Here is a 13,389-nt window from a genome sequence, read left to right as displayed (position 1 = left end):
CATTCAGATGATCGGGTCAGAATTTGGTGTGAACAACATGAAAGCATGGATCCGTCCTGCCTTTTATCATATCATCAGTTCAGGCTGTTAATGGTGTGGAGGATATTTTATTGGCACACTTTGGGTCCCGTAGGACCAATTGAGCATCATTTAAACACCCCAGTCTACCTGAGTGTTGTTGCTGACCGTGTTCATCCCTTTATGACCACAGTATCTTCTGATGCTATTTCCAGTGGGATAATCTCAAACTGGTTTCTTGAACATGCTCTATACTGAAACTGATTCCACAGTCACCAGATCTCAATACAATAGAGCAGCTTTTGGGATGAGGAGGAACGGCAGATTCACATCATGGATGTGCAGACGACAAATCTGCAGCAACTGCGTGATGATATCATGTCAATATGGACCAAAATCTCAGAGGAATGTTTCCAGCGCCTTGTTGAATCTCTGCCACGAGGAATTAAGGACCACCAAAACTTTATGTACAATGCAGGCCAATTTGCACATTTACATACTCTTTTCAAAACTGTTAAACTTCATAAACTAACAAAACACATCTACCCACATAGCAACATTTTGATGTCCCAGATGTGCCCCACATCTGGCAGATGTGGAAAGATGATCTGGTCCACATGCAGCGTGGAATGACGGCCCTTGGGTGGCTCACTCCTGTTTGCCAGATCTGGGCCACAAGCAAGCCATAGCAATGCCACATGTCAGCCAAGAGCAAAGAAATGAACCAGAACTGGACCTTATCTGAGCCACAGAATCTGTGTATATTAAATATGGAGTCATTTCAGCCTTAATAAGCCTGTTAACAAGCAGAATCCCTGAAGGAAAGAAGAGAACAGAAAAAGAGACAAGCAGAAACACAAGAACTACAACTGACTTCAGCCACAGTCTTAGATGAAATCAACTGAAGAGAAAAGAAGACATTAAATCTGTGAAGATCTCAGCAGAGGAGGATTAAACAACTCCACAAACAGCATTACCAGCTTCACTTATTACTAACCAGACTGACTTTATTTCTGTCAGACATCTGCAGAAGGTTTTCACTCTGTTTCATTTGAAGTCACCATAACAGTGATTAGTGTTTCCATTAGTTGGGCTCTTAACTCTTATTTGGCTGCTGTAATAGTGTGTTTGTTAAACACATTTGCAGCAGCAAAGTGAAATGAGATCAGTTGATGACCTGTTGATGGTTTTATAATCATCATGAAATAACCTGTTTCACTGATGTCTTTTGAATCAAACAATTGTGTTGTACCATTAATCATTAACCATTAACCATCACAATCACATCACAAACCTGTGTTACTGCAGCATGAGATCCAGCAATATAACAATCAGTTAGAAGATTTTAAAGGGATACTCCACTTTAAAATGAATATTCTGTCATCATATACTCACTCTCATGTTTTTTCAATCCTTTATGAATTTCTTTCTTCTGCTGAACAGAAAGGAAGATATTTAGAAGAATATCAGTAACCAGACAGTTTCTGGTCTCATTGACTTCCACAGTATATTTTTTTCCTACTATAGAAGTCAATGAGACCAGAAACTGTCTGGTTGCTGACATTGTAACATATACTGCAGTGAATTATAAGCAGTAGCGTGTCATTCTTGTTTTGTAAAGAACTTTTACAAAATAAATCATTGCATAATGATGTTAGTGTTTTTTAGGCCTGTGTTTTATGATTGACAAAGTGTGTTTGTTGGTTGAAAAGTGAGTTGATTTGGGACATGTATGTGTTTTGACAGTTTTAGCGCATTTTGATTGTGAAATTAACTGCTTTGCCAAGATGAAAGTTGGTTAGGAGAACTGTGTGAAGAAGAGTTTTGATAAAATTACCAAATTATTGAGAAATGTATCCTAGCGATTGTATAAAACTGTAATTTGCCCTGGAACTGCAAGAGTCCTTGCTTCTACATCTCATCTGTACCGACGCGAGGGCTGGACAATCCAAGGTTGTCCAATGGCCAGATGATTTTCACTCTCTCCTTTCCAGAAACCTGTCACTCACATGAATCAATTATCCATTTAGTTTGTAATAAAAAAGAAAAGTCGGTTGCATTTCCCATTTTTCGTGGAAATTTTAAATTGAAGCTCAAATGAGATCCTGTGTCCTGGTACCATCATGACCTGGACTTTCAGAATTCTCACAAGTACTGACAAAAGTAGCAGGCCTTAATGTGGGTCAGCTGGGTTAATAAAATGGATGTCTTGATGCAATCGCACATGATGCTGTGAGTGACACAGTGACCTGCACTTTTTCCCATAAAAATACAAAAAAACTAAATGATTCTATAGATAAAAATATTGTAGTCAACAAATGCTAGAATCGAATACTAGTAATAATGCTAGTATCTAATGAAATAATGCTAGAAGAATGGTATCACTGAAAAAAAAAAGTTTTAACAAAAAAGTAATTTTCACCCTGTGTTTCTGTGCAGAATGTCCACCCAGACAGGCTAAAGGCCTAGAAGGTCGAGCACCGCTGAGCAGAGGACAGAAGATGCCCCTGCCTGACCTAGATCTGGTGGAGATCCTTATATGAAACAACAACCCTGCAAATAACATTCCTACAGACAGGACAGCACTTCTAAGAGAGGCAAGAGAGAGTGAGGGAGTGAGACAGAAAAAGAAAGGGTGGTAACATAAAGAAAGAGATGATGTACAATAATGTAATAGACCACAAACAAACAGACAGAAATGAGATATTAAGAAAACAAAGGAAGCGCAAAGTAATAGCTGGAATTCAATATTGTGCCTCCAAAACACTGAATTTGATGGTTGATTCCTGAATTCTATTTTCTGTCCATTTTTCACCTTGAAACAATCGAGTAATGGCATTTGCCCCAGCCTGTTTACTTGCATACTCAATGTCTTAAGTTCCCCTTTGTCTTAGTTTATCAGCTGCCTCATTAGTTCCACAGAGCTGTTTATATAATTCAGAGAAATATTTTGTGTGATTTTTTGTTGTTGTATGGAATTGTTATGTGTAAAACTAAACGATTGAATGCTGTTGATCTTTTTTTTTTTTTTGTGGCAGACTTGCGGCAAATAAGCTCGTTATTAATTTTATAGCAGTAACTGCTGTTTTGCATCGTGTGTTTTAATTGCCTGAAAAAACACCTATTTAATTGAGCAAAACTTCTCTTTGGCTGGGAATATTTTAGACTCTGCACTGCTACAATGCTAAATGGTGAAGTTGTCAAGGGTCAATATCTACTGTATAATGTTTTGAATCCAAAGACAATTGCATGATTGATTGATTGTTTTCTCTAGAAGTCATTTACCTTAGTTTTAAAACTGTCTTATCCATTTCTAATTTAATAATTTGTTGTGGTTTCCATTCTCCAAATCCATTATAATTTTATTATTTTAATAGCTCTGGTAATCAAATCAATACAATAAAAGCACAGTGTTCTGTATTACAGATTTTTTTTTTTTAATTAGATATTTTACAAAATCATATACACACACCTCATTATCAAATACCACATTCTCTTCGGAAAAACTCCAACGGAAACCTTTACACAGAGCTTTTAAAACCAACATATTTAGTGAGAAATTGCTCACAAAGAGTCAGTTATTTTACACAAATTAGGCAGCATGTAGACACGTTGCAAAAAAAATAATCGGACACTCAGTTTATCTACATTTTGAAAAGAATAAATAATATAAGCAAACTATGCAGAGATACAATATGTGTGAAACATGTCGAACTGTACTTTTTGGTTTCTGTTGCTAGGTAGAATAAAATTCTCATATTTAAGCATGGGTAATACACTGATCAGCCACATCATTAAAACCAACTTCCTAACATTGTATAGGTCCCCCTTGTGCTGCCAAAAATAGCTCTGATGCGTTGATGCTCCACAAGTGTCCTGCAGTATCTGGCACCACGACATTAGCAGCAGATCCTTTAAGTCCCGCACGCTGAGAGGTGGATCAGATTTGTTGGTCCAGCACATAGATGCTCACTGGCATCTGGGGAATTTGGAGGCCAAGGCAACACCTTGAACTCTGTGTCATGTTGTCTTTGTCATCCTCGTCACTCTGACCGGTCTGTGCATACGCAGCCCCACACACAGCAAACTGTGATACACTGTGTTCTGACACCTTTCTATCATGGACAGCATCACGTTTTTCAGCAATTTTAGCTACAGTAGCTCTTCTGTGTGATTGGACGAGCTTTTGATCCTTACTTGCATCACTGAGCCTTGGGATCCCATGAACCTGATGACGGTACATCAGTTGTCCTTTCTTGCACCACTTTTGGTAGATACTGCATACCGGGAACACTACATAAGACTTGCTGTTTTGGAGATGCTCTGACCCAGTTGTCTAGCCATTATTATTTGGCCCTTGTCAAAATCACTCAGATCTTTTGATCTTCTGACTGGTCACTTGCTGCCTAATATATCATTGACAGGTGCCAATGAAACAATATTATCAATGTTATTCACTCCACCTGCCAGTGGTTTTAATGTATGTGTCTGATCAGTGTATGGTGGGAGCAATATCATCATGCAGAATAAAAAGTGAAGCATTCTCGTATGTGCACTACTGTAAATGCTAGAAGCTAAGATTGTTCTATACAGTGTCATGTAAGTTATTCTAAACAAGTAATTAAAGCATCTTCAGCAGTGTAGATTACTGTACTAATTACTCTCTAAAAGGTCTAACATTACTTACTAATTTCTTTCTGAATCCCAAAAAACCCTCATCCAGCTGAACGTACAAGGACAGACATGAATCTGATCTTTTAATTCATTCAAATAAATAATATAAAATTGCATAAATTATTCTTGAACTGACCAAAATATTTAAACGCAGAAGGTTACATTAAAAACATAGATTTTATCTTGCAAATTTTGATGTTAAATTCACTATTGTGTCTATATAGAATTGTTCCATACAGTATTTAATTGCATCAGACATAACTAATTTAATGACTGAAAAATGAAGAGTAATCCTTTACTTTTTCAAGGGAAAATGAATTAAATTACAGTAATTAATGGCTTAATTAAATTGCACTGGTCCTATATAACTAAATGGGTTGTGAGGTCTGGGCTCATCTGCTGTGTCTGTGAGGGTGAAAACAGCTGAGCAAGAGTGTCAGATTGATTTTGACATTGGTGTGGACATAATCTGAATTCTACAGTGTTACAAGTTAAATGTATGATATCCATCAGAGGCCCTGGGGCTTTTAATTTGGGGGCCGCATGATGCATTCTGCAAAAATGAATACTATATGTAGTAGACCCATATGTTCTCCACCGTAAAACATATGAAAACTCAATTCATATGGATTAGTTTTATGACTTTTTAAAGCGTCAAAGTGGTAAGTATAGCTGTCAATGGAGGGACAGAAATCTCTCAAGATTTCATCAAAAAAGTGTTCCAAAGATGAACGAAAGTCTTACGGGTTTGGAACAACATGAGGGAGAGTAATTAATAATTTTGGGGTGAACTATACCTTTAACCTTGCTTTCTGGAATACCCCTGGTCACCATATTATCCCATTAGTGAATCATTTTACATTTTGTGCTATGAGGACTAAATTATTGGCATAATTATGCACATGCTAAATTTAAATCTATTAGTTAAAATGTAAAAGTTGATGCAGATTGTTTTTAATGGGGGGCATCTTCCCCATTGTCTTACATAGGCTATACTCAAGGCCAGCATGTAAGCCAATCGCTGACAACAATACCAATAACTGAGGTTAAATCTTTCTTTTTTTTTAATACATTTCTGAGTATAGCCATTTAAGATTTATAACCATTTAATTCATCATAAAAAAAATAAAAGAATAAACTGCATGCTTAAAGCATAAACCATGCTTCTGCTTTATCATGTCACCAGATGATGTCACCATCCATAACATGTCACAGCACATCACAGGTAAACAAATTCGTTCAAAATATGGGAGTGAGTTCTAATTTTAGGGGAGTCAAGCAATGCGGTTCTATTTGGTTCTCACTGACGGCCAGAGGCAGTGCTTCCCCCTGGGGGTCATCCAGAACTCACACTTGAGATGTTTAAACAGAGCAGTGTTTGCCATTCTAAAATAGCACTGACAAACCAATGGAACCTTGTTAAAAAACTAAAAAAACTTTTTCTATAAAAAATAGAAAAGGTAAATGCAACTTTTTATCTCACAATTCTCACTTTTTTCCCTCTCAGAATTGCGAGTTATAAAGTCAGATATTTATATGCCTATTTATCTGAGAGAAAATGTCTCTTTTTTTCCTCAGAAATTGACTTTAATACTCACAAATACTCAAAACTCTTAAAAACTTTTAAATAGTTTTATTCCGTGGCGAAACCAGCTTCCATACAAACGTTACAGAGAGAAAGCTGTGCACCTGCCTACAGCTCTGCGCTGGGCCCTTCCCCTCCTCTCTCTCCTCGCACCGGGTCACTCTCATTAGCTGTGGATCAATGAGTGCTTTTGTCCGGTGGAGTTTCCCACGTCTGTGTGCTCTGCTGGCAGTCGCGTGGCTCTAGTCAAACAGATCAGAGACTAATTCACCAACATCTGCCCGTGGTCGAAAGCCCTCTGACATCTGCTCACATTCACTGCTGGAGGGTGTAGCCATACAACTCATGGCTTATAGTCTTCCTACTTAGGCTCTTTTCTAGACTGCTCATTTCTGACTAATGCATGTATTAAGGTTGTCTCGTGTTTTATATTTTGTAATTTTATACAGTACATTAATTAGACTTTTTGTTTATCTATCATTTATCTTTCCATTTAGCCATATTACTGGGGACCCGCCTGCTGGCTCTGTGTACCTCTGGGATTGGATTTGGTTTCGTCTGGGTCTGTTAAGGACAGGGCATGAATACGCTCTGGGTCTCAGGTGTTTGACTGTAACCGAACACACATCCTGGGAATGCCGAAGCACCTTGGAGGACCATCTTGGGTTTTCATGTGACACACAAAACGTGTTGTTTCTGTGTGCAGAACGCCTCTAGGCTGGACATCTGTTGTTTGCTTTGAGTGGGTCTATGTGTGTGTGTGTTTGGGGGCTCATGCATTGAATAGAGGCGGTGACCTGTCATTTGTGAGTGATGGGAGCGAGCGTGTGGGAAAATATCTCAGGCAAAGAGCTTGTGCATTGAGATGCTAATGTCCCTCCTATAAATAAAGGGCATGCGCAGCGCGGAGGCCCTTAGAAACACCCAGCACTGAGACAGGAGTGAGTGAAACTCAGGCTTTACTGCACAGAAGCCAGTGGAGATGACTGCTACCAACCTCCAACAGAACGCAGGCCAAAGGCACATCAGCGCCAAAGAGGAGAGAAAGGTACTATACAAAATCACTACAAAATGTTCTTGAGCATGTAACTTAACCTAGACTAAACCTACTTTCCTCTTGTCCTCTGCCTATTTTTGGTCTTTTGTTCAGCTACGGAAACCCCTCATTGAGAGAAAGAGAAGGGAAAGAATAAATCACTGTCTAGATCAGCTGAGAGAGACGGTCGTTGGGGCTTTCAGGCTTGATGTAAGTTAAAATGCATGTTTTAAAGTTCATTACATTCTTGCATGTTACAGATTTTAAAGATAAAAATGTTTGTTTAAACCAGGCAATCTTATGTGTCAGTGCCACCAGACTCATCATAAACTGCTTTTCTTTTTAAATAATTAAACAGCAGTCTAAGTTAGAGAAGGCTGATATTCTTGAGATGACGGTGAAACATTTGCAGAACATCCAGGGCAATAGAGATTCTGGTAAGCAAATGTCATTTGCAATTTGAAATAGCCATAGTTATTTAGTAGTGTTTTAGTTTGTACTGTATGTTTTGTTTTGTTTTACTGCATTGAAATTGAAAAGTGAAGTTTCCCAATTCCAATTGAAACATTGGCTTTTCTGGATTACTGTCATGGAAAAGACTTACCCGGATAGAACAACAAAACCACAAGAACAATTTCACTGATTCATTGAAGTCCAAGGGCCCGTATTTATCAAGCTTCTCAAAGTGCCATTTTAGTCCGAACGGCTGAGAATTCGTGAAATTTACTCCTCTTTTCAAACTTAAGTATGAAAGTAAGTTATAAAATTTCTTAATGCTAAGAATCACTCTTACTCTCTCAGTTATTTAAGACAGCTCGAGAGGTCTCTCAAGTGGTTAGGAGTTGCCAGTAGGGGCTTGTGATGCACTGAGGAGACAGAGACGAGCGCAGATCTTTCAGGAGAGGAAGAATGTTTTTGTAGAATCAGCAGTTGTTTATATATCGTGCAATTTATAAGCGAAAATGATGTAATACCCACATACCCCACACCACTAATCTAACCCTCAAAGGGGGTTTACAGTACGTATCATATGAACGTAAAAACTCATTTTCGCGTATACATTGCGTGATAAACACAATGCGTGCAAGAGACGCATTTCATGAGATCGGGTTGGTATATCTTGGGAGTAATTCTCAGAGGCTTGCTAAATACGGGCCCTGATTAACAATTAAAAATATTTCCCCATAATCTTTCCGTCTCCATTCAGACCCCGTTCTGGATGCAGAGGCCCAACAGAGGTACAGTACTGGGTATATCCAGTGCATGCAGGAAGTTCACAATCTGCTACTTTCCTGCGACTGGATGGACAAAACCCTGGGGTCCCGCCTGCTCAACCACTTGCTCAAATCTCTTCCTCGATCGGCTAAGGACCGCCCTCAGCTCCCCAAGAACTCCCCGACAAGTGTTTCTTCTAGTGATGAGCTGGACAGTCCTAAAGCCTGCCCGCCTTCTCCGGTCTCTCCGGACGAGAGGGCCGTCCAGTCTCAGGATCAGTGTTCTTCGCCCATGAGAATGAGCCCTCATCTCTCAGTTCTAGAGATGTGGAGGCCCTGGTGAAATGTCTGTCATTTTAACAGATGGCATGTATGTTTATGTAGTGCATATGACTTGGACATTTGTATGTACCGTTTTGTACGGATGTCGACCAAGAATGTATATGTGTGAAGTATGCTGCCAGTCTCAGTGTGAATTCACACACAGTTTTTGCTGACTGTGGTAGAGCCTCCTCTAATATGTATCTTATAGATATGTTTCACTGCACTCGTGTGTGTGAGGTGGATCTAGTCCAGAATAGCTCCCATTTCAGACCCTCTCGACTTCCTCTCTGAAGTAAAGCTACAGTAGCCTGCATTGTAGAAGGCCCCTATTAATAATTTTATTTATTTAATTAACACTATATATTTTCAATGAAAGAATTGTCAGTGTTAGAATCCTTTTTAAATTAAACATTCTTTATCTACTAATTCTATGTAGCATTTGAATCCCTATTACTTATGTTCTATGTACAATTTTTAACAATTATTAATAAAGAAGTGGTTTGTAACATATATAGTCATTTCTTTTTTTAACCTAATTTACCTATTCACATACAAATACAGTCTTTGTAGATTTCTCACCATAGGACATTTTTTGATGCAGAATGTACATTTCTGCAGGCATTTCTGAATTTTGTTTATTGAGATGTTGGAATTGGAGTCTAAAAAAACTGTTCATCTCTTCTCCTGTTGTGTATGAGAGGGCTGCCCACCCTCAAAATCACTGATCTACTGATCCCCCTGATATATGAAAATAGTTTTGATAATTAATGAGTCCAATCACCAACACGGCACTTGTCAAATCAACGAAACAACAGCATCATAAAAAGGCTGTTTATATTTTATATAGACCATTATTGACATTTAGAGAGCCCCATTTCATAACATCTTACCAATCTTACCTTCTTACCAATGTGTAGACTAGAGCAATGTTGTCCTCCACTCCATTATTGAATATTAAGACATACCTTTAATTTGGATTTCATCAACACTGCCAAAAGATAAAAGTTTCTTTTCACTTGTTTGGATTGAGTGGTTACCTACAATGTACTTCAAATAAGACAAACCAATAACAAGTAATCTAAATCTCTCTCCAATTCCAATTCCATATAGTTTTTTTTTTTTTTTATTCGCTTACTCGTAGTACAAAAATCCAAACTGATCACTGATTATACAGCTAGTTATTCTTTTAAAACCTGATCTCATGCTTCAATACAATTATACACATTTTCAGTCCACATAATCATTGTTTCAAACACAAGATGACTGCATTTGTAATGAGAACATTAAGTTAACGGTATGATCTTCTTTCAATTTAGTACTTTTAACAATCAGTTTATGATGTCCCCAGAGTGTATGTGAAGTTCCAGCTCAAAATACCCCACAGATAATTTTTTAAAGCATGTTAAATGTGCCAATTTTGGGGGGTAAGGAAAAACGTACAAAGTTTTTGTGTCCCTTTAAATGTCCCTATGTAAATGAGCTGGTGCTTCCGGCCCCTGTTTAAGAAGAGCTTGTGCTCTGGTGTTCTCACACACACTGAAAATATCAGTAAGCTGTGACAACATGCTTAATTGATTAATTTATGTAGTTGATGTGGAGCTAACTGTCTTCAAGTCATCGATTATCATGTTCCATCGCTGTACAGGTGCTCGTGTAGGAACTGTTGTAAGATGCCTACAGAGCCAGGGAATATACGCTGCATGGAGACAGAACAGGTTTAGTTTAGTTTAATTACGGTTATAACTTATGTGGTCATCTTGCTTTTATGACTTGCTGTTGCATTTGTGTTACGTACTGTATTGCAATAAAGGTGAAAAGAAGGATGCGACAGCTTGAGCAGACTCCCAAATGTATGAATGATCATCCTAGACTGGTTCCTGTTTGTTTAAATGTGTATTCTCTTCACAACGCATGTGTTAGATTTGTAAGAATATTTGCAACTTCACGCTAACACTAAGCACACTTCTTATCCTTTTTCTTAAAACTAACTTCTTTACCTCCCCCTTCTACTAAGCATCTCTAGAGGCAGTATAAGAAATTACAATACAAGACACAACATTTCCCCTCTTTGTAAAAGCGTTCCTCTTAACTGAACCATAAGTAAACATGTACTCAGCAAGCTGTTTCAGGGGCATACTTCAAACATCGATCTCAGATGACAATTCTCATGTCCTCAAAGCCAGTCTCTGCTGGAAAAAGGCACATTGGAGAAAATCTCCACAGAACGCAGCGAGTCAGGCTTTTACAGCCTCTATTTCTTCATCCCCAAAGACGATGGTGGCCTCAGGCCCATCCTCGATCTCAGAAGTCGGAATTGCGCTCTCATGAGACGGCCCTTCAGAATGCAAAATTTCAAACAAATCCTCGTGCAAATTCGCACAATTCGCAAATTGTGAAATACATTCACATCGAGATAGCACCCCATCACAGATGCAAAAACTCTGATATGAAAATTCTTTCAAATTATCGCCCAATCTCAAATCTTTCATTCCTGGCTAAAATCTTGGAGGGTGTGGATGCGGGCCCAATTAAACAATCACTTAATTGAAAATAATCTATTTGAGCCTCATCAATCTGGGTTTCAGAAATGACACAGCACTGAGACTGCGGTGGTTAAAGTCACTAATGACTTACTAATATAGCCTCCGACTCCGGCTCCATTTCTCTTCTCATTCTCTTGGATCTTAGTTCAGCCTTTGACACTATTGACCATGCACTCTTACTTAATTGTCTTGAAAATGTATTTGGTTTGTCAGAGACAGTTCTTGGCTGGTTTAAGTCCTACTTCACTGACCAATGTCAATTTGTTTTTATGGGTGGCTATAGGTCCAAAGTTGGTTCTGTTCATACTGGCGTCCCACAGGGGTCAGTATTGTGTCCCTTACTTTTTAGTATATATATTTATCCATATATAAGACATCCTTTTATCACCTCAGAAATATAGCACGTTTATGTCCTATGTTGTCCTTCTCAGTTGCTGAGAGGTTGATAAACTCTTTTGTTTTTTCACTTGTTGACTACTGTAATGGTCTTCTAGCTGGGGTATCAAAAACCTCAATTGACAAGCTTCAATATCTACAAAATTCGGCTGCTAGAGTATTGTCTGGGGTCTGGGCTAGGGGCCATATTACCCCTGTCTTGGAGTCTTTGCACTGGCTACCTCAGCTATTTGTTGTGATATTAATACTAAGTTTTGAAAATGTAACACCTGCTTGTGGAAATTGCACCAAAGCAAAAAAAAAAAAAAAAAACTGTAATATATTTGTATGCGAATATTTACTTCTTATAATGTAGGTCAAACCAGAACACTAATGGTATTTTCATATGGTTATTGATATTATCACCTAACCCTACCCATTAACCTGTGAACATCACTAAATTTAAAGGGAAACATCCAGTCACATTTTTTTACACTTTTGTATAGGTCTGGTGACAAGTCGGTGTTTGACGTTTATTTTCATTCATTTTTGAGTATAGATTAGTCAACAAACCTGTACACACAGCTCCCTCCCCCCACTGTGAGTCCTTTTACATAGGTTTTTATTTTTATTTAGGATACTTGTCAATCCTCTCTTAGCACTAATCTCAATAATAATAATAATAATAATAATAATATATATATATATATATAAACATCTAAATGAATGAATTATTGTCACAGCATTGCTAAAGTATTACGCATTAATGAGATTTTGGCAGGATAATTGTGCTTAATTGTCAGAAGAATAATGTCACAATCCCAAAAATCGTCATGGTCAATTTTACAAGGTTATAGTTTTCTTTATAATGTTGTTTCGTTTTTGTTTGTTTTTTATTTTATTTGGAGTTTGGTTTTAAAATGTTACCTGGACATGTTTTCGAAATAGTCATGATGAATGTTGAATGTTGTCTATTCTGTAGTCAGACAGTCGAGAGGAGCATCGGGCGCCAGATGAACAGTTGGACACCTGTCGCTCCCCCCCCAACTACCCCCCTCTCCCTCTCTCTCCCTCTCTTTCCTCTATTGTACTCGACCCTGACTGCGCGTGCAGCTGCCAACTGACGGCATTACGTTACATCCGCGCGACCCCTGACATCTGCGAGCGCAACTCAATTTTGAACAGATTTCTCATGAACTTAAAGGTCCTTTTAAGTCTAAGTACATACCTCTTATGCATAAATACCCAAAATTGACCATTTTCTAAATTAAAATAATGAAATTATTATTCTTAATGAAAAAAAAATAAAAAAATCAGGTAATTAAAGAAAGAGCATGTGTGTAGAGAGAGAGTAGGTGTGTCTAAAAAAATGGCATAAAAAGAAAAATACAAAAACAAACTAAAAAGTGGTGCGTGCAAAACACATAATATAGCCTACTACATAATGTATACAATGAATTATTTGTATTCTACAGTCATGTTAACAAGACTCATTAGAGCGTTTGCCGAAGAGAAAGTAAACCCTAACCAGGTTTATAAACAAAAACAGAATTGAGTTCTGCAGCTTCGCTTATGCGCGCTCTCGGAGACGGAGACAAAAGCGCGCGCGCCGATTGGCTG

General features: G+C 38.1%; 2 protein-coding genes across 3 annotated transcripts in view; both read left to right on the top strand.

The window, feature by feature from the left end:
• The window catches only part of amotl1 (angiomotin like 1), a 36,488-nt gene extending 33,051 nt beyond the window's left edge, over positions 1-3,437 (top strand). For both annotated transcript variants that reach the window (XM_084418431.1, XM_084418430.1), the window contains exon 12: positions 2,458-3,437. In XM_084418431.1, the coding sequence (XP_084274557.1) occupies positions 2,458-2,561 (104 nt within the window). In that variant the 3' untranslated portion in view covers positions 2,562-3,437. The remainder of the gene's footprint in view (positions 1-2,457) is intronic.
• Positions 3,438-7,212: 3,775 nt separating this feature from the next.
• her8.2 (hairy-related 8.2) lies at positions 7,213-9,294 on the top strand. The gene is made up of 4 exons (XM_084419832.1): positions 7,213-7,325; positions 7,428-7,523; positions 7,672-7,750; positions 8,521-9,294. Exons 1-4 carry the CDS (start codon positions 7,260-7,262, stop codon positions 8,868-8,870), a joined length of 591 nt encoding a protein of 196 aa, XP_084275958.1. The 5' UTR covers positions 7,213-7,259; the 3' UTR covers positions 8,871-9,294.
• The last annotated feature ends 4,095 nt before the right edge of the window (positions 9,295-13,389 follow it).

The sequence above is a fragment of the Rutilus rutilus genome, assembly GCF_951802725.1.
Source record: "Rutilus rutilus genome assembly, chromosome: 9".
Lineage (NCBI taxonomy): Eukaryota > Metazoa > Chordata > Actinopteri > Cypriniformes > Leuciscidae > Rutilus > Rutilus rutilus.
Note: the sequence above shows the minus strand (reverse complement) of the source record. Positions and strands in the feature narration are given on the sequence as shown.